This window comes from Passer montanus, unplaced genomic scaffold (genome assembly GCF_014805655.1).
Source record: "Passer montanus isolate IOZ18808 unplaced genomic scaffold, ASM1480565v1 scaffold110, whole genome shotgun sequence".
Classification (NCBI taxonomy): Eukaryota; Metazoa; Chordata; class Aves; order Passeriformes; family Passeridae; genus Passer; species Passer montanus.
In genome coordinates, this window is record NW_024357614.1 from 392,347 (window position 1) to 420,083 (window position 27,737).

Genomic DNA, 27,737 nt, shown 5'->3' on the forward strand with positions numbered 1-27,737 from the left:
TTATTTTATTGCCATAAATTCAAAGAATGTTTCCTGTGTACATTTTTTAACATGCTCAGTAATTACTATGGCCAGTCTCTTCCCTAGATGAGGTGAACCTGTAGCTTCATCTCAGAGGACATACATTGGCAAGTAGGTACCTGACCCAGCCCCAGTAAAGCTGCCCTGAGTCTAGCACTAATATACTCAGAGCTGTGTGGGCAAACAAGTGTCTTCTCCAGCATACATTCAAATCCCATGCAGACACCCTCTCAGTTATCCAGCAGCAGGCCAGGCAGACATACCTGTCTGCTTTACCAAGCATCTCACAAACAGCAGTGTTGCTGCTGCAAATAGCAACTCCCCCAGCCTCGCAATCAGTTCTGCTACTGGGTCAAACTTTTCTGGATTTACTGCAGTCATTTGTCCAGTTCTTGCTCATGCTCTTTACATGCTCTTACATGAATTTTCCAGTGCTGCAGGAAAAACTGGGAGCTTACACAGCTAGTTCGTCAACATGAAAGTAGCTCCCACAACAAGGAACATGACTGGCTTTTTCACATTTGTAGATTAGCTCTGAAGACATTTTACTGATTTACAGATATACAAACTTCCATGTAAGAGGTTAAAGCCTAATTTATTTTCCTAGTGTTGGAACTCTCTCAATTTTTATCGTGATCTCTTTTCACTTGAGGACATATAACACAGTGTAGGTGAAATCAAACCTTTCAGGGAAGCATTGCTGATGGTATCAAGTTGTCTTGCCACGAGCAAGTAGAGATAAACGGTATTGTTTTTCCAGGTCTTGATGTGGGGTATATGAAAGTAGCTGCTGATTTGATATTACTAGTTTAGTTCAATGAGTGTGAACTTCACACTGAGATATGAAAAAACCCCTGTGTACACAAAATTAATTGGTCTTATTGGATGACTGCCTCAGGACATTGCTGGTCATATTTAGACAAAAAACATATAAAGTGCTGCAAAACTGTAAGACTTATTTCAGACACTAAATAGAGACTCCTGTTTTGCAGAGATAAAGCTGAATGCTGTCTGCAAAAAAAGACCAGCGCTCTTTACGTTCCTTGTTATGAGCCACGATTGCACAAACCTCGGCACGGGCTGTGGCGAATGTAGGAGGTTCAGTGTGGACAGCAGGCAGAAGAAGGGACAGACGGACTGCTGCACTGTGCCCTCCTTTGAGAGGCACTAACTGGGACTCAATCAGCAATGAATGCACATGGAGAATTGCTGAGCTGTTTGATGGGAGCTATGAGCTGGTAGCTGAAATAAATTTCTCCAGTGCTGGCCATGGCCTCAAAGTCACTACCGATGGCCTCTTCTGCACCACTTGGTAAGACCACTTCCGTGAGCATCCTTAAAAACCAGTGGTACTCAGTCCACCCAGCACCGTGGCTTCTGTTGCACTCACCCTGCTCACTTGCAAACAGGAAGTTGGTATTTATTTAAGAATAAGATTTACTGATTTAAATAATAAGAAAACATCAAAAACATATGCTCTTGTCAAAAGACTTTTAGAATTATTTTAGTGAAGGCTTTGGTCAGGTGTTTTTGCACATGCTTAAATTCTCTGTATGTGTGGGTACTGTTTGTGTTCAGCAACTGCAGATCTTTCAGGCTCTCCAAAAATACCGCTCTATGTCTTTCTAAAGGACATGAGAGTGGATAGCAGTAGCTTTGTAGGGCTTCAAAAATGTGCCTGCTTTCCCCCAACTGCCTTTTTTTATATAACAGCTGCTCTTTTATTTTCTATCACAATTGTGGGTAAGATGGGATGGAACATGAACAAGATGGCATATTATTGACAGCATGCAGCTGGTGTTATATTCCAATTAAAAAATCCTTGATGGGTATATGAAAGAACTGTCTAGTTTATGCCCAGTTGTGACAATGCTAACAAGCTGCCCCCTCAGCTGAGATTTTATTTCACAGAAGAGAAGCAATCTTTGATTGCTAGTAGAAGAACAATAGTTTAATATCCTGGCCAACACAAAATTGGTGATGAATATGCTGTTAGCCATTTCCAAATGTTTGCTGTATTGTATAGCTGTGCCAGAATTCTTCTTAATTCTTCTTCTTCCTGAGCAACTACTCTATAAACTGCCCTAAGTCCTTCTAATGCCAATGGAGCTGTTAAAATCCACTTGAGCAGGTACCCTGACTTATTCTGGTCTGCTGGGGCAAGGTGAGTTATCAGACTATCAACTGGTGGTTTAAGAACACCAATACTAAGTGTACACAGAGTTGTTTGTGCATTTAGTTGCCTAACTGTAACAAGTCTCTTCTGGGCATAAGGGACTGAGAATTTAAAAAAAAAAACCTTACAGCTTTGCCGAATAGAACTCCTTTTCTTTTCCCTCACAGGGATGTGAGGATGCACATTTTTGATACAGTGGTAAATTTGCACTATCTGCTTCAAAACTTCTCAATAAAGTGCCCTTAAGACACATTTTTGTAACATGAGAATAACAACATGTCTTTTCCCTATCCTCTTTCTCAGCCACTGGCACAATTTTGGAGCACACGATTAAAGTCTAGCAAAAGTAGTAGCAATGGCAACCAGATAGCAGAGGGTACAGTGCCTCACTAAATGACTGTTAAAGAGTTTGAAGGAACATCTCCCTAAACACCTGACTAAATGAAAGAAATTCAGAGAAACAACTGCTTCCCAAACACAATGACATTTGTTATCTGTATTTAATGTTCAATAAAACTGAGATTGCAAAACCTAAATTATACTCCCTCCAGGTTTTTAATTTTTTAATTAACTACATGCTGTTGATCAGTAAGCACCAGCCCATGCTGACAGAAGGAATTAAGTGTGCCTATTTTCCAGACAAAGAAAAATAAGAAAAATGGAAAAGTTATTTGGGATCCTTGCTACATAATTAAAGAGATATTGATAGCCATTAACTAAAAGTTAATGAATATGAGAAAAATGTAGGTGGTGTTTTTTACAGGGCAGGTAATTAGACAGTTGACAGTTTACAGACCATATTAACAGTGCTCTGAACCAGGACTGTCAATGTTTAGGTCATTGTAAAATTACCACATCACATCTGAACTATTAATTAATACAGTAATTGAAACTAGGCACATCCTACATGAGAAAAATGAATTATTCAAATATCTTTAACAGCATATTGACATTTTAATTGCACACTGGCATTAACAAAACTAAAAGGTGCTTTAAATATCTTTCACCTACTAGATTTTCTCCTATTAAATCCCTTTGAATGTCAAATCAGTTTCAGAAATTTCTTGTTTAAAGGGGCAGACTGTCCTCCCAATTCAGCATCTTTATTTAGCACAACATCTCCTTATAATCAATATAAACATCACAAAAATGAAACTGGGTAACCTGTCCACCAGCTATGCCTTGCTATTTCCAGATGAGTAGTGGCTCTGTGGTGCAAGCACATCCTACAGCGAATTTCCAGCTCTTGATAAATATGTCAGTGCTACAAAGGTCAAACAAGAGCACGAGGCAGTCTGTGTTCCTCCACTGAGCCATCCTCACCGGGTGACAGTGGATGAATGCAGCTGGGGGTCTGGTCCATCACACAATAGCTCTAGTGCCCTGAACCCACAGCAGCTGCCTTGACAAATTAGATGTGGCCTCTTTTATTGAAAAAGCACATCAGGGTCCTGGGGCAATGACTGTTTTTCCCTCTTTTAGTAAGACAACCCTCTACAGCTCATTGCAGCCTGGAAATGGACAGCCTGACTTGAAATCCGTGCAGGTGGACAATTATGGGTCAAGGATACCTGCTGTTTCCAGAAGCCACATTTGAGAACATCTATTTTAAACTTCACCATTCTTTTATTTGTAGGATCTAATGTGGGAGCACAGAAGCTCTGTTTTCATAACCAGATCAATACAACTTCTTCTGTTACCAATGATGTAATTTTTTTTTTCGCTACTAAACAGCAAATGGCTCTTGGTTCTATCTTGCCATACAACGTTTCCATTTATGCTAGTTAAATTTGAAATCTGTACTGTTAGTGAAATGCAGAAATGTTTTGAATTCTGAAAATGTTAAGTGAGTGTCAGTGCTAAAGTATAGGCATTTCTTTAAGTGTGGCACAGGCAGTTGGTGTGTGCTGGAATATACCCCACCATTATCTTGATTTCCTCATCCTTGCCTGTCTTTTGCAGTTAAATCTGTTCCTTTCCTTACACTTTCAGATGGCCACTATAGAAAATCTGCAACTAAATGAGCTGGAGCTTTCTTTACATAAAGTTCGAAATGCAGGCTTAGTCACAGAGAAGGCACACTAAATCACTGCCCAATACTTTATTATAACCCTGTGTTTGACTAAAATTGGCTTAAAGATGTGGCCCTGCTCAGGGATTTAGCTCCTGACCTCTTTTCTGAATGCCATGTCTCTGCTCTGTTTCTTCACTCTTGTTCTCAGAGAAACTTACTAAAATATAATTTAAAAAGTCTGAAGAAAGTCTGCTGTCAGAAACATCCTTACAGCATTCTTCTTTCATGAATTTTATATACAATTTCCATTTTATTAATTAGCATCTACTTTACTACTGTCACTGTTTGAACTTGAAGATGTAATCTGAGATGATTAGCTGTCTCTAGCCGTGGGAGCAGACAGCTCATACATGCAAGACAGAACAGAAGAAGGATCAGTGTCACTTCTCTGCACAAGTCTGGTGTGTTCTCTTAATCCTGACTGCAGAGGCTCCTGGTGCATGTCACAGGACACCAGCCATTCCGGTGTGGTGAGATCATCAATCTTCTGGCATGTTTGTGAGTTATTAGCCTGGTCTAGTGACTCAGGTATCTGTCCACTAAAACCATACTGGGAAATTTGGTCCCATTGAAATGTTAACAATGCCTTTCAGGTGTTTGTCTGATATGGTGCTGAAACAGTGCCCCACAGTAGGTATGCTGGGATTAGTTTATGAGACATCCTGTTCCTGGACAAGTTGTTCATTAGAGGCATTTTAGGCAAATATAGTGTTGGTTGGTTGTTCTAAAAAATATATTTTTTTTAAATTTCAACCAAACAACCATATATAAATAAGGCCTCTCTCTGGAAAGAGGGATGTTTAAAGTAAGCTCATGCTAACTTACTTAAGAACATTTCAGAACAAAATCTACAGAGCTTTGCTTAGTACAGACTCATCCAACCAACCTCTGTTTTCATCCAAATGAGAAGTCAATAGGATTTAATCTGCATGTAGCTCTATATAAATTTAAGTGAACTAAATCCTGTGTTGCGCTGTCTAGGTAAAATCACTTTGTGAACCACTACACTCTGAGTAACCATACCTTTCACCCCAAATCTCAGCCATGTGCTACAGAACCACAGATAGAATTAGATAGAATCTACTCCCTTTTTCACAATTTACTAGACTCTGGGCAGAAACCATAAAAGTATAGTAAAGGAAGGATCTGGTCGGATTCAATTTTCATTGTTTCCTCAGCACTTGAAATGTAGTGATCTGCAAAGTACTTGTAACCGTTTTATATTTCTGCATACAATGGTTTGAGATATGGGAAAGAATAGCACTGTTTTCATAGTTTTCCCCCAGAAAACCTCTTCCCAATCCCATGCAGGCAGAACTGCCTATGGTGCAACTCCTCCTACTGGACTTACACTTGTTTTAGGATCAATCAGTTATCAATCATGACAGTGTCAGGATGATGGCACTGATGAAATACTGAGTATTTTCTCCACCTCCACACATTGAAAGTCCAAGCCCTTCCCCTCAGACATGCAAACACTGACTCAAAACCAAAGTTTTGACAAATTTTGTGCCACTTCAATTCCTCATTTCCTCATCTGATTTATTACATAATGCCAACAACATAATAACATTCCTCTGTTTCCTCTGGTGCAGAAACTGCTTCGAATCTTCTAGATCCCTGTACATATTAGCATATAACAATATTTTTATGTAAAAACTACTCTGCAAATGTACTTCTTGGTGCAAAACTCAGCTCTCCTGTGATTAATATTAATTGTTTAATTTATGAAAAAAAAAGTCTGAAGCTTTGTTTTGCCACAGATTTTTTCCCCACTCATTTCATGTCTACTTGCAAAGTATCTTGTTATTTCATCACTTTACATTTTTTATCATAACTGTACCTGAAGTTCCTTATAATTTTTTGTCACTGCAGCAGAATCTGCCTGAACATTTGCAGACTCTCCAGAGACAAGCATTGTCAGCACTTAGCAAATCTTTCAAGTAGTGATAATCACAGTAAAATTTAGTAACACTGCCACTTATGTACAATATGAAACATCTCCTGGAGGCAGGTTTTGAAAGGAGTGGCTCTTGGGCTCCCCAAGAGCACAGCCCTCTCCAAATAGAGGAATTGACTATTAATGATGTACCAGAGGAAGAGCTGCAATTACTGATAATAATAATATAGATTATACTATAAAACAATTGGTGCTACCAGATCTCTAATGGAGCCCTCTTGATATCCAAATAAACCAGCAACTCTTAACTCTGTAAACTGTGTTCATCACACCCCAGTTCTAATCAGCATTTTAGCTTAGTTACATGGATATCAACAAAAGGCTTGCTAAGGAAAGGAGATACAACTTACAATCTTCACCTAAGGCGTGCTGAGACAAGTAAGAATACAAATGTTAAAGACTGCTAACCACCACACTTTTGTTGTTCAGTGCCCAGCTCAGCCACTTCCACCTGAATGCTGTGAAGAAGAAGCTGTAGCAGAGCCACAAAATCATAACCTGAATTTTCAACCAATTTATCAAAACAGAGATTAACAGTCACAGATTTCAGACAGATAGGGAATGTGTGAGAAAACGGAGCTGTTGGCTACATTTGCACTAAGGAACCCAGTACTAGAAAAGCATGAGACATTTCTGAATGGAGGCAGGAAGGATAGGAGGCAGCAGAGAAGGGCAGCAGGGTACAGGGCCAGCTGCTCTAGAAGAAAATCAGTTTGCTTTCTTCACAGAGGCCCTGTCGAAGAGCTGTACATCTCTATTCCCCCTTCGTTAGTAGGGTGACTACAGGGGGACTCAGCACTACTGCACTACTGGGGTTTGGAGGGTAAAGCCTTGGAGTGCTCCACAGGAGGAGCTTCATGACTCCGACTGTGGAGGAGGAACACCAAGTACAATGGCAGCAGGGGGGAAGGTTAGGCAGCAAGGTTAGGGAAACTATTTCAACAAAGGTGAGAAACACAATTAAATTAACAGTAAAACACAGCAAGAAAGAAAATAAAACATAAACATACTCTAGAACATGTGCTGTTCTTTTGGGTTTTTTTTCAGTTTGGTTTAATTTAGTTTTCTGGGGAGGTGGGAGGAGAATAAAAGAGGGTTGTAATTTGCCCAATCACAGCTTTTTTTTTGCTTTTCTTTTTCTTTTTTTTTTTGGCCTGCAATATAAAGGGCAGATTCCTTAATGGCCAAAATGAAAATGCCGATGCAATGGCAATGCACAATTCCCACTCTATGGGTTGGACTACACATTTTCATCTTGGCAAGAAATGTGATGTAGCTCAGAAACAACAGTCCCAGAGTATATTTAGCTACTAAAGCTGTGGCACACAAATGTCACATTCCCATGAGTCAACCCTTTTAAAGAACCCCGTCTTCACACCCCCACAGATATTCCCCAAGATGCCTGCACTGAATTAAGAGTGAAGCATATGGATGGATGTGACATCATCAAAGCAACCGTGTTACAGTAAAAAAAACAGAAAGCGGATTCTTATACAATTAGTACAATCAGTGAGGAGCCATTTGTGAGCACAGAAAAAGAAAGAAAACACTGCTCAAGGAATAGACATAACCAATGAAGAAAAAGACAAAGCACCTTGCAAAACAAGGAGAAAATATTAAAAAAAAATCTTTGTGAATGTGTGAAAGCAAAAGAAATCACAGCAAAAGTGGAAACAAAATAGTGATAAAAGGATTGTAAGTGTAACATTTATTGATTTAATTTTGTGTAAGAACTCTTTCCTTTGCCCTTTTGAAACAACTTAATAGAATTTTGGAGCCAGCTGGCTCTGATTGGGCAAGGCAAGGAGTAACAACACACAAATGGATAGTCATGGTGGACAACCATGCGGTCACCTCTGCCGCCATTGTTTTGATGGGTGTAGACTGCTTCCAGCTGTGTCAATATTCATAATTAGGCATCAAAGAATGCATGATATTTAAATGACCCTGTCAAGTACTTATAAGGCTCTTAGGTAACCATCACTCCCTGGGGAGGGAAATATTGAATGCAAGCCACTTCATCAGTCAGTGACTTGAAGCGAAAATTACTAGAACTCAACAGCTATACATTTATTAATATTTTCACTGCATGCTCTTCTGAAAGCTGCTAGTGGCATACAAGATGCTTGTAAGACCTGGTCTTCCATCTATTAAGCATTGCTTTTCAGAAGACTTGTGAAGCAGGGACCCACACACAACAAACAGTGCTATTAAAATGCTGCCTTGTCTGGCAGCAGCAGAGGAGCTGTGTTCGACCTTCCATTCCCCCTTTCAGGGGGAAAAAGAAAGATACTGCTTATTTTCAGAAGTGGAAACTGGATTTTCTAAGGAATGTCCTCTTACCTTGAAGTCTTTTGTATAACAGGTGTTACCAAAAGATTGGACAAAGAAAAGATCCTCATTTTTTGGCATTATTATCATTGATAATATTAATGGCAATCATTTTGGCATTAGTATCATTGATTACTGTCAGCATTATTATCATTGATATTGCTGGGAGGAACGTGGAGTGCTAGGTAAACCACATGCCATCTTAAGGAGGGCATGCAGGTTTATCTGCCTTCCCTCTGCTATGTAAGTGATAACCCTTTTTAACCCTTAATTGCATTTCTACAATTGAAGAACAGGGACAAGGAATTAAAAAAGAAGATTTCTCAAACTGAGCTTAAACTGGAAGGGGAGTGTGAGATTTCATCTTCAGTACTGTCACCCCCTTGCATCTGAAGTTAAGGTTTTGAGTATTGTGGCCACCTGAAATTATTCCTCTGCCAAGGCTCAGCAGCCTTCAGGTCTGCAGGGTACAAAGAGGCTCTGTGCTCAAGACACAGGGAAGACTGATCAGGTTCTAGAAATTCACTTTTCTGGTTTAAATTTTGCAGTTATTCTCCCAGAATGCCCTAGAACCTACAGGATGAACCTCAAAGAAATTGTTCAAACAGGGGTAGTTTTTCCTTTCTTTTTCTGTAGGAAGAGCTAATTAGCTGGGAAGTGGGGGACAAGTTTACATCCTCTGCCTGTGGGAGTTTTAATCTTCATATTCAATTTCCTGCCAACAAGCCTAAAAGCCAAGGCTACTAGATTAATATTTTCCATGTCATCTTCTGCCTAATTTGACCAAGTTCCTCCACTGGAAAAGTGCTTCAGGCTTTGTCTCTGCTGCGCCAGCCAGGTGACGCCCATTGCCTTTATGGTAAGGGACAGTGAAGGCTCTTTGAGCTCAGTCCTGGGGAGTTCAGTGGGAAACCCTGGATATCCCTGGACTATGGGAGGCATCACGTATCTGGGGCTATAATGAATGGCAGGCACTGAGGTCAGGTCAGGTCTGGGTCCAGACCACCAGCAGCTGTTCATGTAGCTCTGCTGAAGACTGTTCTGTGATGTTAATGTGCTCATCACTCCTCACCGAAAGCCTCCACAAGTAATGCAAAGAATTCAAGATTCAGTGGGTCAGATGGAGCGGGATGAATAGGGGAAACTAGTAACCCACCAGTTTGGGCAGACAATGCAAAGCATCAGGTCTGCCATGCCAGTAGCTTCTCTAGGAACAGCTGATGCTTTTGTCTAATGAGTTTTTCATATAAAATATATGAACAATAGAGACTGGAATCCACATTTCAATTAATATTTTAAGTGTTTTATATCAAGTATTCATAGCAGAAAGAACTAAACTCATGTGTTCCTGCCCCTGGTGAGTGCCCTAACCACTCAGCAAGTGAGTTTTGCTTGTACTCATCTTCCTTCTGACACAGTGAGTACTTAATTAGTCCACACAGAGAAAAACATCTTCAACAGAGATTGAAAGAAGAGATCTAAGAACACCCTGGAGAAGAATAACAAGGATTCGGATGTCTCTAGGCAGTGGAGCTATTTGAACCTAACTCCCCTGTTTAAAAGGAACCATATTAAAGTCTCTGAGATACAGATTAAAAGGACCTGAAAGAATGATGAGGGTCAAGATGCAATGAGAGGACCACCACCTCTACACAGGAGAAAAGGTTCTTCTTCTCTATGTTCAAGCAGTAAATTTTGGCAATTCTCTGCCTAATTCTCTGTATGTATGGCAAAGGAGGAATGGAGGCCAAAGGACAGGATTTGTATTACATCCCTGAGCTTCAGCACTGGTCTGAGCACTGTGAAATGATACCTAAATCTTAATGTTTTAGTGTGTGAAAAACAAAACTTAGAACCTCTTCATGAGCAGTCATTTATGCATCATTTAATGTACACTAATGACCACACTCTGTAAGGAATTTTTTGCTCAGGTCTCACTGAAGACAGTGGGACTGAGGACCAGTGACTACGACTACTCCCAGTTTACTCAATGGTTAAACTAGAGCAGCCTTTCCTTATCTGTACTGGGATACTGGACCTGATGGTCACCAGCTCAGCGAACTGATTGGTGACGCCACGAGTGGCAGCAGCCTGGGCTGCAGTGATCATGCACTGGTGGAGTTCACAGTCCTCAGGCATATGGGTCAGGCAAAGAGTAAAGCCAGGAAGCAGCATTTTAGAAAAGCAAACTTTCAGCTCTTTAAAAAGGTCAGTAGGACCCCCTGGGAAACTGTCCTCAAGGACAAGAGAGCAGAACAGAGCTGATAGATCTTTAAGGATATCTCCCAAGAGGGAAGATCTAGTGAAACCCGGGTGAAAGAAATTGGATGAGAAAGACAAGAGACTGAATTGCTGTACTGGGACCTGTTAGCTGAACTAAAGGGCAGAAATGAAATGCAGAGGTGGTGGAAGAAGGGACAGGTATCATGGAAAGAGTATAGGATAACAGTGTGGTTGTGTATGGATGGGGTCAGGAAGGTCAAGGTAAGTCTTTTGTAACCTCCCTTCCCACGCCTCTTGAGTGTTTGGTCCACAAGACAGGGCCTGGGGGAGCAAATCCCTCCCACTTTAAGAGAAAATCATGCTTGGGACAACTTGAAGAACCTGCCTAAGTCTTGAACATACCTAAGTCTATGGAACATTCTGAGATGTATCCCAGAGTCCCAGGAATTGGCTGATTTAATTACCAAGCCACTGCGTATGATATTTGAAAAGTGTGACAGTCAGGTGACTGGAAAAAGGGAAATATTGTACCCATCTTAAAAAAGGGTAGAAAGAAGGGCCCTGGGAAGTATCAACTTGTCAGTGCCATTATCTCTGTGCCTGGGAAGATCACAGAATGTATCTTCCTAGAAACTCTATTAGGGCACATGGAGGACAGGGAAGTGTTCAAGACAGCCAGCACAGCTTCACCAAGGGCAAGTATTGCCTGACCAACCTGGTGAAGAGAGTCCATCAATGGACAAGGAAAGAGCTACATACGTCCTTTACCTGGACTTTTGTCAGGCTTTGGACATGGTCCCCCACAACATCCTTCCTCTAAATTGAAGAGAGATGGACTTGATGGGTGGACAATTTAATGGATAAGGATTTCGTTGTACAGCATTATTCAGAGAATAGTGGTCAATGGCTTGAGGTCTGAATGGAGATCAGTGAAAAGTGGTGTCCTTCAGGAGTCAATTTTGGGACCAATGTCTTCATCAATGACATAGCAAGTGACATCAATGACAGAGTGAGCCTGCAGCAAGTTTGCAGATGACATCAAGCTGTGTGGTGTGAATGATGCACCTGAAGGACAGGATGCCATCCAGAGGGACTTGGACAAGATTGAGAAGTAGGCCCATGGGAACCTTGAGGTTTAACAAGGCCATGTGCAAAGCACCTGAGGCAGGGCAACTCACAGCCCAGAAAGCCAAATGTATACTGGACTGCATCCACAGCAAGGCGAGGAAGAGGATTTTGCCCATTTGCTCTGCTCATCTGATACCCCACCTGGAGTGCTGTGTCCAGCTCTGGGGTCCCAGCACAGGAAAGATATGGGCCACAAAGATGATCAGAGGGCTGGAGGACCACTCTTATGAAGACAGGCTGAGAGAGCTGGGGCTGCTCAGGGTGAGGAAGAGAAGGTCCTGGGAAGATGTTATAGCAGCCTTCCAGTACCTAGAGGGGGATATATGAAAGCTGAAGAGGGTCTTTTTAAAAGGGCATGTAGTGATAGGACAAGGCAAATGGCTTCAAACTGAAAGGGGGCAGGTTTAAATTAGATATTAGGATGAAATTCTTTACTCTGAGGGTGGGTGGTGAAGCATTGCAAGGCTGCCCAGAGAAGTTGTTGATGACACATTCCTGAAACTGTTCAAGGCCAGGTTGAATGGGGTTTAGAACAACCTGGTCAAGTGGAAAGTCCTTCTGGTCATGGCAGGGGGAGTTAGAATAAGATGGTTGTTATGGTCCCTTCCAAATCAAAGCACTTCATGATTCTATGATTCTATGGTTGTTGAGATATGGAAATAATGTGAAATTAGCTGAGAACAGTTGTGCTGCCTTGGGAATTCAGAGAAAGGCAATATAAAAATGCATCCTTAAGAACAATAGGAAGCCATGGATCTTGCTTTGTCAGAGAACAGGGCAGATCAAATTTAAAGAGAGCTAAATCCCCTGCTTCCCTCCTTCCCATACACATGCACAAAACTCTCCATAAAGGCATACACTTCTGTTTGTTTTGTGTGGTTTCCTCAGGCATTGAATTATCTAGGACTGACTCTAAGATTGGCTGTTTAGTTTCAGACTTTATGATAAGCTTTTAATTATAACACGGGAGTTTCATTACATGTTACTCTGAGCCAGCTGGAAGCAGTTACACTTTACTCCTCCTCCCCCTCCCTCCTCACCACAGGATGTCATTTCCAAGGCCTTACCCTTCTTGTCTTGATGATTATGGGATGAAACTGCCACATATGGATCTGTATTTTCAGATGAACCAAGCGGGTCCTTCCAATCCAGCATGCGTCCCCTAGCATCATAACCCTGTCGAGCGCGAGAGTCAGAAGTGGTGGTGCTTGGGACTAGGGAACTGGAGTGTCCTGTTCACATTATAAATACAGGTAGGGAAGACAAGTCTCATTAGTCACTTACCATGCTACCTCCCCATGCTCAGGGGTGTATAGACTGCTTTGGTTCTGTGACAGGTGAACATCTTGTCTTAGGCAGAGTAATGTTTCAAAAGTCCTTGAAAATGTGACTCTGAAGGAAGAGGGGATTTGAACCTTCCAGATCAGGGTGCTAAAAGGTGCTGCCACTGAGCTGGCAGTTCTGTGCTTCTCAACAGAGTTAAATGCATGTGAAAGAGGGTAAGCACATTTTGTCTGACTCAAACATCCTTTGGCTGGATTCAGCACACATGCCTGACTGAAACTGAAGTGTCAGCCCATGATGTCTGATACTGGCTCAGTCAAAAAGCAAATAAGAAATCAGTGTAGAACAGAACAATGTCCAAAATGGCTGGAACAGAATGGGAACGCCAGAAGAACTACAAAATAGTGACATCATGAGGCACTCTACCTCATGTCCTCAGGGGAATGAAGGATTGCCTAACACCAGTGTGCTCACACTGCAGCACTCCTTCCAGATGGGAAATGTCCTGGGCCAGCTGCTCGCACCCGCTTGCACCATCACTGTTGGTTCTGTCTGAGACGATGGCCCAAAACGGCTCTGAAATAAGCACAAGACCAAGCACCACTTCTACTCAGAGCCACAGTGCAGACAGTGCCTCACCAGGTGGATCTGCACAAGAACCCGTGACTCCAGCAGCAGCTGAGACTGAGGTCTCACATGCCTTTTTTCTATTATGCTCTAGATATTGTTACTGTTGCCATGAACAAGACTGATCTGCTTCTTGCATATCATACAGACCCCAACAAACAGCACACTGGCAGAACTTGCCCCACTGGAAACACAGCGCAATTTGAAATGTGGTTTGGATGGGACAACAGCATGTTTGCAGACTCATACACTCTTTGTAGCTGGACCTGACAAGCATATCAGCACCTAAAATGCTTGAGATGCTTGGAGTCTACTGTCTCTGGAAGACAGCTCCCATATGGACTTTGCAGTGGCTCAGCTGCTTTGGTGAGAGGGCATCAAAAGCCGTCCACACCACCACATTTTGACCTCAAAACCATTCTGAAATTTTCCTTTTGGCACCTGTGAAAAAGTGAGTTATTTTCATCAGGATTCAAGGAGTTCTGGGCCTCCTCAATTTCATGTCGAGTAACTGTATCCCCTTACCTACTTTTCTTAAAGAGCCCATTAAAAAAAGGATTTTTGACACATGCTCAAACTAACAGAATTTGATTATTCACAGACAGAATGGCATATAACATTTTTCATCAGATAACACTAGACAGACTGACAGCAGCCCTCCTTTCTCCTGTCTCCTTTTGAACAGCCCAGCAAATTAAGTTTCCTTCCTTAGATGAATCTCCCTTGGAGAGGAGTCCAATCACCAGGCTACAGGCTGCCCTATCAGGGACCCTCTCCCTGCTCCTTTCCTTGATCTTGCTTCACTGCTCAGAAAAATAATTTGAGACTCACTGGGGCAGAGACAGATCAACACAAGGAGCTGAAATTTAAGCCTCACACAGAAGGCACAGAACTGGGCAGGTAGAGCCTGTGCTTCTGTAGTTTATTTTAAACAGCTCCTGGAGAACCACAAAGCTTTTGAAAGCTGCATCTCAAAAATGCTCTTTTTACATGGCTTCTAAAGCCATACAGTCCCACCTCTCATAAGTCTAGAGAGAGGTGATGAACCTAGATCCTCAATTCTACTCCATCAATCAAAAATCTAAATGTTGGCCACCAATGTCCCCATGCTTTTAGATGCACCCACATGATTCTGTTTATCCAGCCCTTTCACAAGCTTCACAGTGTTGAACTACTGATGAAGTCAGCATGCTGCAACTTCTATTAAGATGATATGATTTAAAGAAATCCTGTTGAATATTAATGACTTTACAGAAAAAAATATCTGTGCTCCTCTGTAAATTTTTGAGGAACTCTTTTGATTTACTGAATCAAATTATATATGCGACCACTTTGGACTATGTTTTGTATAGGACACAGTCACAATGAACTCTTTTAACTTGTATGCTTAGAAAGGAAAATTGGTTAAATTTGGATTCACCATGTGAGTTTGGATTTAAATTTGGATTCACCAGTGGTCTCACCAGGAAGCCACCCTTCAACTACAACTAATTGTTAATACAATTTAGCTCTGGATGTCAGTCTGAAGGTTTTATACTGACAAGTGCAGTATAAAGTCTCATGGTAGAAAGTGTGTTTTCTCCCAGCCATCTTTCTTTAAAGAAGCAAATTAAATGCTGTTTTGTTAAGACAGAGTTTTGAATGTCACCCAAATAGAAAAGAGAAGCCAAATGTTATCCTCTTTTAAAAGGTTTCCATATGCCCCATCGTGGCTGGGGACATTGGTAGCACACAGATAGGGGACTCCATTTGAACTCCAATCCAAATGTGCTGCCTGCTCCACAGGAGTCTGTTGGTGGAACAGTAGGACTGTTTGTGTCCAAAGGGACAGGTAGAGGTCCACAATAGAAAACACACCCCCTCTTGAAGCAAGAATATGCTGGATCCTGAAAGCATTCACTCCAATACTATTTTACGCTCATCAACTCCCATGCTCATCCTTAAGGAACAAGACAAATAACAGGGCAGAGAACAGGCTAGAAAATAGAAATTATGGAACTTTCATGTTTTTCTTTCCCTAAGGATTAAACCACAATGCAAACATTCATGGAGTTCCAGTCTTCAAGATTATACCTCATTCAGCAACAACAATAATGTGTACAGTATTTGGTCAGCTTACACATAGTGCTACACTCAACATAAGAAAGCAATTAGTCATTGCTTGATAAGGAGGTAAAAGAGAAGAAAATCTTGCCAAGTAGCAATTGTATTTTATGCCTGTGTTTGATATGCATTTATATACCTATATTTCTTTCCAGATACTTGCAATTTTATATATGCTTAAAGGAAGAGTTCTAGGGAAAAACTGTAAGTATAGTTAAAGAAAAACATTTCATAATACAGAAATATAGAGGAAGTATATGCTTAAGGGACACATTTTTCAGGAGAAAAAAAAATTCTTGAACCATATGTTGCTAATACACAGAGAACTTCCTGGTAATGGAAAGCTAAGGCTTTGTGAAGCTATTAATGTGTACCAGATGGTCACTAGGTAGAGAGGGGTTCCACACAAATACAAGGAATCAGCATATTTATTCTCTCTGTTACTAATGTACTAGTCTAGTACACACTGAGAAGCAAGCTTACATAGCTTATTGAGACAAACTTTATTCCACTGGATTTTAAGGAAGCAGGGCAGGAGCATCTTAAACCTTAATAGCCCATCCCACTTGTGTTAGGGCTGTATTTGCAAACATTTACTCCTAGGCAGTGATACTGCTCCTGTAAGCAGTATCACAGTGTCCTGTAAGTGCCTGAATAGCCAGTCCCACCTCTGAGCAGAGTAGCACCACAAATGTATGACCTATTTAAGTTTCTTTCATAAACAGAGAAAAGACTGAAGTGGCAGGCAACCCAGTCCCCAGTCCTGGCCCTCTCACACACAGCCATTATCAAGCCTTTACAATGTACTATATCGCTCTCAACATATAGTGGGCCTTTTTTTTCCATTATACCACTTTTTACCACTCTAACTTGCAAATAAAATTTGCTGAAATTTAACAAGGTTTTAGCACATTTGAGATGTGGCCAGTATCTCTGTGTTAATAATAGTTAATACAAAAACATCTGAAAAACCAATTCTGCCTTTGTTTTAAAACAAAGCATCCAAAAAACGGTACACATAGTGCTTTTCAAATGTCTTTGTTTAAAGAAAACATGTAAAAAACAAATAGACACACTTTAAAAAAATCTGGTTTAGGTGCTTCCATTATTTGGAAAAACTTTTCATTTGGAGTGCTGTAATCAAGTAACAGAGGCAGAGTAAAAGCACTTAGTGCCTACAAGAACAGATAATGATTCAGAAAGGCTACACTTCTGAAAGTATAGCTTGTTCTGAAGTGCACTTGTAAAATGCAAAGAGGTTTTTTTTCAGGTTTAAAACAAAGACAGATTCAATACTATCAGTATTTGATAGTTGGTTTAATATGCACAAGTCATTAGAATCTCAGAGGTTAAGATATCTGCACGCTATCCTATTAACAGCTATAGCAATCTAATTAGACAATTAGAGGGAAAGTTAAATCAATACTATAGAGGGAGAAAGGACTATGGCTAAGGGGGTAATATAAGGGCCCAATTCACTAAGAATTGATGTTTCCAAAGGTAATTTAAGCTGCTTAGACTTTTGCAGAGTGATCTAGCTTAATCTCCTTGTTTAAATATGTGGCTCCTGCATAATTTCTGTCTGACTTTCTGCATCAGGACCTTCGGTCCGCTATCCTCTCCTTGGGTGTCAACAGAGTCACCTGGGTGGACTTTGCACTTTACTTGTTTGCAACTGATCATGTGAGACTGCCTTAGGAAGAGAGCCCATGTGCCGAAATCAGGAGGAGGCTGGTGCCAAGAATACAAAGATTAAGGGTTTGGTTCTCCTTTCATTCACACTGTTACAGATTGGCAGTAAGTCTGTTGAAGGAGGATGATTTATAGTGGCATAAGTGAAGAGAATCAGGCCTTATGACTTCTTTTGGAGCTTCAGATGACTTTGGGTATATTTAGCCCACTGAGCATTCACTCAGTTGGCATTCTGCCACCGGTGTTCTGAGGGCTTAGTCTATTGTGATATATCATTTACCTTTGCATTAAACTGTACTCAGTAACATCAAAATAGATAATTCATAATTTTTTCGTTTTTTTCAAGATGCAAAATTACTCAGACAAGTCTCTACAGTTGGCAAACATGAACATGTTTACTGAGACTGGTTTACTACTTCATCCTAGAATTTTTGCACCCTGAAGTGAAAGATCAATAGAGGGTCACTAGAGGTAGGTGAAAAGAAAGCCCAACTGTAAAACCAGCAGAACAGGTATTTTAACTAAACCAATAAAAGGGGGAGCTGACTTGCCTGGAGACCAAGTTATCAGGATGTACCTGAGAGGGGTCAATGAAATAAGCCATAAAAGACAGGACATGAACAGGAACCCATGTTAATGCTGAGTCAGCGTTTCTCCATTGCACCTGTCTGTAAAGTCCTACTTTAAAAGCTGGGTTCATTTATGGAGTCTGTTTGTGAGCTTGACATGCCTGGACAGTAAAATGTACTCTCTTTTGTTAACTGTACTCTCTTGGACTACAGCTTTTTTTCATTTTGGTGTTCACTTGAAACACTTTTCTCCTTTCTTGGTCAGATTAAAATAGCAGTTTTTACTAAAGTGCCTACTAATACTCTAGCTGGCAGGATCCAGAACCACAGTTCCATAGCTATGACTCTGCAGACTATGGAATTCACTTACAAGCAGGAAATCTAGAACATTTCTGGCACATCAGCACTATATCCAAAGACACTCTCTTTATCTTCACATTCAGCAGAATGGATTTTATTATTACTTTTCTTTAATTACTGTGCAATAAAAATACTGTAATTTCACAATAAAAGAAAGTATAAACTGTCTATGCAGATGAAACTATGAGTCTTCCATATATCAGAAAGTCTCAGCTTGCCTTTGATTTTGCACATTCCCTTCACTGGTTTTCATTACCATACTTTCAAATAAGTTTCACCTGCATATTTTTCATTTCCTGGTAATAAACAGTAGGGGGAATTTGATTTTATTTTTACAAATGTTGAACAGCATTACTGTGCCTCCAGTTATGTAAATTCTGCTGTACTGATCTGTCATTGGTTCAGTTTCATACCTACATACTCTGTAGGCATGAGATGAAAGGCTGAATTAAAAGTTCATCACAACTTCACATTAACCTACCTCTTGTTGTGTTCAGCCAAACGTATGGTGAATTTGATCTAGCCCTAATGAACTGCTACTCTTGTACAGCCTGAAAGCAACTTAACAAGGAAGCTCCCACCACTCATGGAATTCTGCCATTGACTTCACTGGCAGCTCTTAGCTTGTGAGTACTTGTCTTTGTTCAGGACGTCTGTAAGAAAAGCTATTGCAATATATGTCTACGTTTGAATTTAAATTGATTATTTATTCTGCAGTGATTCCTCATGAAGACATTTATTCTTCACTCCAAGAAAAAGCATAATGTACTTCCAAATATGCAGAACAGAGTAGAAAGCACTATGAGCACAGATTAACAGCTATCTCATGGGAGCCTGCTACTCTAGGCTTGCAGAAATGATCCTCTTCAGTTAAGGTCATTTAATTTGCTATGTAAATTTGAATGGACAACATAAATGACTCACCCTAGAAGTGACAAGAACCTTCAGGAATTGAGGCATAATCAAGTCTCAAACCACATGGGTAAAAGACTAATTTTCCTTATGAGAGATCTTTCTGTAACCCAGGGATAGTTCTGCTTTCCCTAAGGTATCTCTGACTGGCTGCTGTAGCAGTAATGACACCACCCTGGACAGCTCATAAGTGGGATGTGAGCTACTATCTTGTTTGTCCTGGTGAACATATAAGATGCATCACAGTACCCAAATATTCCTTTGAGTGTTCAGATGAAGCATGCTCTAAATCATGTCTCCTGGCATGCCATTAAAATAGGCCTTATCTGACTTTAATTCAATGGAGACAGTTTTGAGGAAAGACAAGAAAAGAGGGATTGAAAACCCAGAGGTATGACTTAATCCTAGTTGTGATTAGTGAATCGGGCCCTCAAAACCAAGACAAAACAAGTAAAATAGGGTAACAACTATTTGAGTACAGGTACTACTAGCTAACACAAGAATTTGGGGAGAATTTTTAAAAACACTCATAAACTGACCATACACTGTGTAGTAAGACATTTTTTGATCAGGTGGAGCAGTTGAAATGTCTATGAACAAAATAAATTGGGAAGAAAGATTAAATATTACAAAAGTATGAAAATATTTTAAAGTATAGTAAAAAATGATTCCTCCAAAATCGATTTGCTGCCAATAAATATTGAAACCAAGAACTTCCTTACCATTCAGGGCTACGAAGGAATCTGAAAGACAAATAACAGGGGAAATATCATTATTTGTATCTTGTTTTTTCTTGTAAGTAGTTTGCTGCTAATAAGTATTAATGTGTCAGCTGATATTTATAAGCATGTGATTTATACTAAGGACCCAGGCAAAACTAATATACAGACATACCCAAAAACAATGTCTGGCTTTGAAAGTGCTCATGATCAGCTCTGTACAGGAGGTACTGAAGGAGGGGGGGCCAGTGTCCCCTCTGCTTTCCTTGTAAATCCTAGTCTAAGGCAAGGCATTGCAGGGATGCAGCCAGCAATGTGAATCAATGAGGACAAAACTCAGGTGACCCAAGATCACATGAAGTAATAAAATCAGCTGTGTTAGCAGGGAATGAAATCTACCCCTGTGCAGTGTCAAAGTTCAATGCACTATTCAGGGCTAGAGAGGGATTTAAGCAGGGTATAGGCTTTGTTGCTCTCTGCACAGAAGCAGATCTCTCTCCATGAGCACAATGTGCTGTTCCTGAATAATTTCCTACCCTCCTTTTATATGTAACTGATATCAGGTACACTCCACTCCTGCCTAACCTATTTGCCCAAGGAGAGCAGGACTGGCAGAAAAGGGCAAAGATACACCAGCTGGGAACTGGCCTGATTTTGGTGCTAACCCATTTTACAGGGGAACAGAGGGGAGGCCAATCTGTACATTTCCATCAAAAACCTTTGCAATGGTCTGTATTAACCTATCTTAGGACAGAGCCTGAAATCCTTGTACTCCCCCAAGCACAGTGATGAGAGTAATTAATGCCTCTTGAATAAAGATGACAAGGCATGAGAAGGCTCTGGCTTTCCCCAGAGAGTCTGGCTCACACTGTGTCCCATGGCACAGTCTAGCCCACTGTTATTTTTCTCAGTGTTGCAGAAGTAATGACTGTCTCACTGTACATTGATTCCTCAGCTTCATCAGTGCAAATTACACTGAAAAGAATGAGAGCCTTTATTTCATGAGATTTATAATTAGTATTTGGAGCTCAGAATCAAACCAATCTTGCTGAGAACATTTGGAACAAGAGCTGTCCTGTTGGTATTCCTGAAGGCTCAGAAATCAGCAAGGTTGCTTTGCATACAGTGCAAGCTATGCACTTTTAAGCATTTCAGTACAAACCAGTAAATGTTTAAAGACTGTGTTTAAGCTTCCAGCTCACGCTGTCAGTACTTAAGGTTTACCATTAAAATTTCTTAGGCAGTGCCAATAGTACCTGACCCTTAATACCATGAGTTTGTCCAGACTGTATGTAAAATTCCCTAAGATTCACAAACTAAGCAGTTGTCATTTCTTGACCTGGATCCAAAGCTGAAGATATATTTCTCTGTCTCACTGTGCTGCATGTGAATGTAGTCCAAGTCACAGACCATACCAAGAAACCAAGCCACTTCTCTGCATTTACATAAACAACCCAACCACCAGGGCTAATAAAGACAATGGCCCCAATTCATTATGCCATTGCTGTAATCAATATCCTCTAGAGCTGAGCTTTTCTCATTATGCAACCACTCTGAAGTCCAGTGTTTGCACAAATCCCATAAACTGGGCTATTTTCCTCAAACACATTTAAAAACAGTTCTTCTTCTGAACCTGCACCATTAGCTACATTGCTGTCCCTGTCATGGCTTATGTTGCTACAAAAGAGTGCCTGACAGGTAATGGTGATTTGAGGCATTCAGACGGATACTGTGACACATGGTAAATGGAGGTAAAAGCTTTGCTTACTTTGGCAGTCACCCAGGCCATCTGTATTGCCACGTTCTATGTCCTGTTCAAATGCCAGTCTAAATAATAGAAGGAAACAAAACAGTATGAATAACAACAGTCATAGGCATAACCAGAAAGAAATTATCACATGTTCAATTGAAATAAATCCCTGCTGTGAAACTGGCTATTTCTTTGGAAATTCCACACAAAGTCTGAAAAACCGCAACACACACATTTGAGCTATTCATCATTGCTTAATGATTTCTTGGCTTCTGATGATACTTTTTCTTTATATTATTACTTTTTAAAAATCCACAGCATGCCTCGTTACCAAGGAAAGAAAAGTCTTGCATTTTTTAAACTGTTAAATATAGGATGTTATCAGAAGCAACTGTAACCCTACCTTAACCTGTGCACAGAGTGGATCAGGTGCACTGGCACTTTGTTGTGAGAAGGAAGCAAACCCATTGGGCAGGTAATGTGCTTGAGAAAGAAGCTTGCATTTTAGCAATCACTTAAGTACAGCACCAGATGAGGCTGCAAGGCATAAGGTCCATCCCACAAAAAGTATTCCTTTTAAGTCGGGGGCTCTACTGACAAACACTCACATGCTTTTCTAGCTGATGTTCTCAGCTTATGCTCCTGAGCTCTCTCTCTGTGATTTTGGATAACTGTTGAAGATGTTCTTCCACCTTCCTGAGTGGTCAAAGGTGAATGACAAGAACCTTGGAAAACTTCCAAATACAAGCCCTTGCCTATATTAGGATCCTGCCCTTGAGGCACAATTACCCTTGCAGACAACTCATTCTAACTCTGTGTTCTTAAAACAACTGCTCTACTGTCATCAGCTCCAGGAGGATGACTAACATCTCTGCCTCCTGTTGGTTAGCTTAGAACCAGATACCTTCACAGCTGATCTGGACCCCCTTCCTAAGCACTGGACAGAACATGGGCTGCCTTGATCACTTTTGGACTTCATCACTGCAAGCTGCACAGCCTCTGTCTCGATGGATCTATTGATGAAAGTGGGAGCTGCTTTTAAAAGTGAGGTTTGGAAGTCCCCTACAAGTTGCCATGGAAGTTAAAAAAGTCTCAAGCACTTTTTGGAGTGATGAAAAACCTGATATGGACACAGGTCCATTTTAACATTATCCTACCAAATGTCAAATCAGGAACAGCCCACACTTTTGTAGTCAAGCATATATAGACACATACAGCTACAGCATCGTCAGCAGGGGGTGGAAATCACCAAATTAAGAACAAGACAGAAGCACAGGGATTGTAATTTGTCCATTATATAGTGAGGACCTGTAGAGAAGCGGCGTCAGATGTAGGGCTGTCAAGGCTCTGTGTTGTCTGTGCTACACTTCCACTACTACCATGAGGAGTGTAGCTGGTAGCTCAGAGTGGGCAGTCATGTGGTATGTCAGAAGTGGCCATAAATTGTGAGCCCTGAAGTGGGTTTGCTCCCTATAACCTTCACAGACTTTCATTATCATAAAATAATTAAATTCTACTGTTAAGCAAGGGGAGATCCAGCACTTGTCTAAATCTGTTTTAAGCCCTTACTGTGCTTTGTTATTCCTCTTAGTAATGCACAGTAAATTAGAAGGACTGGTTTTGTTTTCAGTGGACAAATTACTTCAGTAATTTAATTTGGATTCTATTGCCTCTTTAATCAGCTGTGATGGCTCCAGTGTAGGCTGGTCCAGACATATCCATCCAATTCACTCCTTTCAATAATACATGGACCTTAATACAGCTCTTTCATTTTCTTCTTCCTCCTCTTTCAGCAGTTACCAATCAGCTAACTGTTCACATCAAAAAATTTGTGAGACATTTCAGAGGCGAATGCAAATAAGACAGAAACAAACACTTCCCACATTTTTCCCTCTCTAAAAGCCTTATGTTTCAAATAGCTTTGCCCAAGACTGCCTGGCACCACCACCAGAGCTCCACGGCCCATCCAGCCAGAGCCCTTACTCACTTGGAGCCAAGGACCAGCTGCGTGCATGCTCCGCTCTCCTTCACCCATCCACAGTACGGGTCCCTGGATGCTATGCAGGCCCTTGGGAGAGAAGAGCACAAGGCGGCATTCAGGAGTGCTCCAGCTTGCCCACTGCCCAGGCCTCTGACAGCCACCACAAAACACATACTTTTTGCATTTGCCGTGACGCTCGCAGCGTCCCAGGGGAACCTTGATGACACAAGTGGAGAAGGCAACGTACAGGGCGCTGCTGGGCTTGTCAAGCTGCATGCCCATGATCCGCTTGTCCTCCATGCCGTCGTAACTGCACCTGATTTGGATAAAAGTGGGATGTGGTTACAAGTGGGCTCTTCTGGGAAGCCAGGGGAAACCTTAATGGTCCCCCAGGCTGAAAAAATAAGATCACAAAAAGCTTCTGCCAAAAAATCCGTAAGAAAGGTAAAATTGAACAAGTCAAGAAAGAAGAACACACAATAGCCACTAAAAATACTGACAGACATATAAGTAAGTATTAAAAATGCATGGGATAGTTAAGAATTTGGGAGCGACAGCACACCAGATAAGCTTCTGACGGCCCTTCGTTTCTGTGTTTATTCTTCTCCAGCACTCAAAGTAGCTGAAATTTCTGCATTATTATGGCTTACTTCAAAGCCCCCTTAGGCATATTTGAGGAAGACTGAAATGTGGAAAATTTCCCTTGGAGAGTATCTTGCTGCTTGTTGAGTTATTTGGAGAGGAATCAGGGTTTTTTATAGGATTAGAAAATTAATCTTCCTTTCCAGAACTTCACTTTTAATTATCCATCAGCTGCTGCATAGGATGGGCTATTTTCTACACAGACTGAATAAAAAAATCTTATTGCAACGTAGAGACTGATAAGCAGACATCCCTTCCCTAAATAATTTTAAATTACCAAAACCACTTTGCTTCTCTAACCACTTCCGTTTCCACGGGACACATTATTCTCTGGGAAATCAGAAGTTCAAAGTCACCCATACATGAGTACAAAGAATCAGATACACACTTTTCAGGATTGTAAACATTGATCTCCTCCAGGAAAAGGCTGTCATTTAGGAAACCAGTGTTTCCTGTCCGTGCCAAGAACTTCAGGATGATTCCCTTCTCTGACCCCAAGAAAACCACGGTATAGTTCTGATATGGCCCAGCAGCAGAGTCAACAGCAATTTTGGTCAGGCGATATCTAAAACAATAGAGCATTTTCACAGATAAATCACAGAGATAATTAAATAAATTTTCATTTATTTAATCAATTTCTTCACATCAGATAAGTGTATGGTAGCCTTCTAGCAACCATAAAACACCATTAAGCACTTTTCCTACCTGTCTATAAATCAACCCAGACTGTACCAATTTGGCTCCCCAGATGCCGGGGAATTTTCACGTTTGCACGCCCACACATCCAATAGCCAGCAGAAGTGTCCAGAAGTTCAGAAAGATGAAGGAGTGCTAGGAGCCTGAGGGCATTTAGGAATTATCCTTCCAAAAACCTGGTTATTTCTTCAGACAGGGATAGAGAATCAGCACAGTGAACTGTTTTTAAAATTTCAAGCTCTGTCACATTAAAGGCAGCTGAATGAGGTTCAACTTGTTTTGTCAGGAAAAGCTGTGTCAGTGCAAGAATAAGACACTAAACACCATTTTACCTCACTAAAAATAATCACACAACCACCACCATGCAAGTTCAGCACTGAGGTGAAATCAAATATTGGGGTGACACAATTTATTGAAAACAAGTATACTGGAGGTTTGGTACCAGTTGGATGGTACTGCCTATCAAAGGGAAGCACACATGAAGCTTGCTACTCTCATCTTTGGTTGGAAGTACAGAACCTGACAGAAAAACCTGTCATAAGATACATTACAGAAACGAAGTCAGATCCTTCCACAGAGCTAAGTGCCCATCACAATATTCCACCTTTGGTCAGAGGAAAATACGGCAGAAGTTAGTCACATTATTCTGTTCACTGCTGCAGGGTAGATAAGTAGTATAATGACCATGATGTACATTCTCCACAGAGAGTGGGAATGCATTTTGATACATTCAAAGGAAGAGGATGGTTTATTTAACACTTGCTGATTTATGAGTCTTTGTTCAATTGGTTATTATTTTTTTCTGGTTGCCATAGGAAGGATGCAGATTATGCGATTACTTTTGCCCTATACACTTCTGCAAACATTAAAGCTTACCAGTACATAACCTGACAGACATCTACATATCCTGTGAACATATCCTGGCAGACAGGTTTGTATCCTGAGTTGTCTGCTGATCCTTGCCTGAAGTTTTTACCGAGCTATCTCAAACATTGACCTGTAAGCCAAAAGGCGATTAAACCTTCCCCGCACAGCATTTCCTACAACATCTGGTTTCAGCACAGCACAGTTGGTAAAGACTGAGGTCTTTCCTATCTTGAAAGCTCCTCAGGGAGTTCCGCAGCATCTGCTCTGCTCTGCCACCACTCCTAGCTGGATTCATGCCCAGGACACCAAGGACATGTGTAGAGTTGGAGAGTATTTGAAGCAGGGCTGGTAGCACAACTTGACAGCTACAGTGCGGACAGGGGCTCACTTGGTGCACGTACCTGACCATTGTTCTCAGGAACCAGGGTCGGTTGACAATGGAAGGTACAGCCTCGTCCATCAGTGGATGTGTTTTGATGAAGTTCAGAGTATCATCTGGGAACTCATTAGATGTTACATATTTTTCTAATGATGTAGAGCCAGCACAGCAACCAGGCCTATATAAAACAAGAGAGTAAAGCCAGAAAACTTAAGTTTGACATAGAGGGCAAGCTTCCTTTTGTGATGAAGTTTTAATTGAAATATGATGTGCTTTACAGGAGTTTAGCTTGGCAGAGGATCGATAAATGTGGTGGACTTGTTCAGCACCTCAAGGGAAGCCTAAAATCCTGCTTTGTCCTCCATTCAAAAGGACTTCGTGTGTCACTTCTGAGCAGAAAGCCATTTTTTCATCAGGAGCACTACACACACAGTTTTGTGATTTATCCATTCATATGGAATGTAATCACAGCATGTGTGCATTTGGCTTGATGCTTCCCAGTTGCACAGGTGTTTTCTGATCTGTAACTTGCCTAATTGATTGCTCTGTCCTGGAATAAAAGAACTACCTCTAATACAGTAGGAAGTTACTTTTTTTAAACATGCATGAAAAAATGTTACTTTTAGTCACATCTGATAGAAAACAGACCATTGAAGAAGACAAACCGAATAGCATCCATGTAAAGATTGGTTTTGTCCTTGGTTCAATTTGGATGAGATGATTTAAGAATGATAGCTCATTGAGAACTTTCACTGAAAAATTGTCTCCCATTCTTTAACAACTTAAATGCAAATCTGCTCATGCTATTTCTAAAATCTACCTGCTCCTAAAACGTAGCGCAATCTTCTTGCCTGGACAGGCCATCTCTCAAAAAACAGCAAAATGTTTTGCTTGTTAATATTGTGTAGATAATTTCCTTTAATAAACGGCCCATTTGATCCCATTTTCCAGAGCACGGTGATTCTGCAAACCTTTGGGCCAGTGTGAGATGGGAAGATTAAAGATGGCCCACTCACTCATAAACTCATTGCATCATCCTATTTTCATCTACTCTGTTGTGGGTAAAGGTATTGATATCAAGAGCAATGTCAACTTGAACAAAATACAGGACTGGTGCTATCATCTGTGTTGCTCAGATTTAGATAAATATTCAAATATTAGGTAAATAAATCTTGTGTGGGAAGGTAGCATAGGACTCAAAGGAACTAGGTGTGTCAACAAGTTTGGCCCACAAGAGCTGAGC

General features: G+C 40.9%; 1 protein-coding gene across 4 annotated transcripts in view; it reads right to left on the bottom strand.

The window, feature by feature from the left end:
- Window positions 1-27,737, bottom strand: part of SEMA6A (semaphorin 6A) — a 117,724-nt gene that overhangs the window by 14,720 nt on the left and 75,267 nt on the right. For 2 of the 4 annotated variants that reach the window (XM_039730863.1, XM_039730871.1), the window contains exons 12-18: window positions 26,517-26,672; window positions 24,941-25,117; window positions 24,086-24,226; window positions 23,917-23,997; window positions 21,948-22,006; window positions 20,183-20,203; window positions 12,981-13,145 (exon numbers count right to left, since the gene is read on the bottom strand). In XM_039730863.1, coding sequence (XP_039586797.1) covers window positions 12,981-13,145; window positions 20,183-20,203; window positions 21,948-22,006; window positions 23,917-23,997; window positions 24,086-24,226; window positions 24,941-25,117; window positions 26,517-26,672 — 800 coding nt within the window. Of the gene's footprint in view, window positions 1-12,980; window positions 13,146-19,999; window positions 20,051-20,182; window positions 20,204-21,947; window positions 22,007-23,916; window positions 23,998-24,085; window positions 24,227-24,940; window positions 25,118-26,516; window positions 26,673-27,737 lie in introns of all 4 variants that reach the window. The other 2 variants (XM_039730892.1, XM_039730882.1) reach the window with 2 other exon arrangements.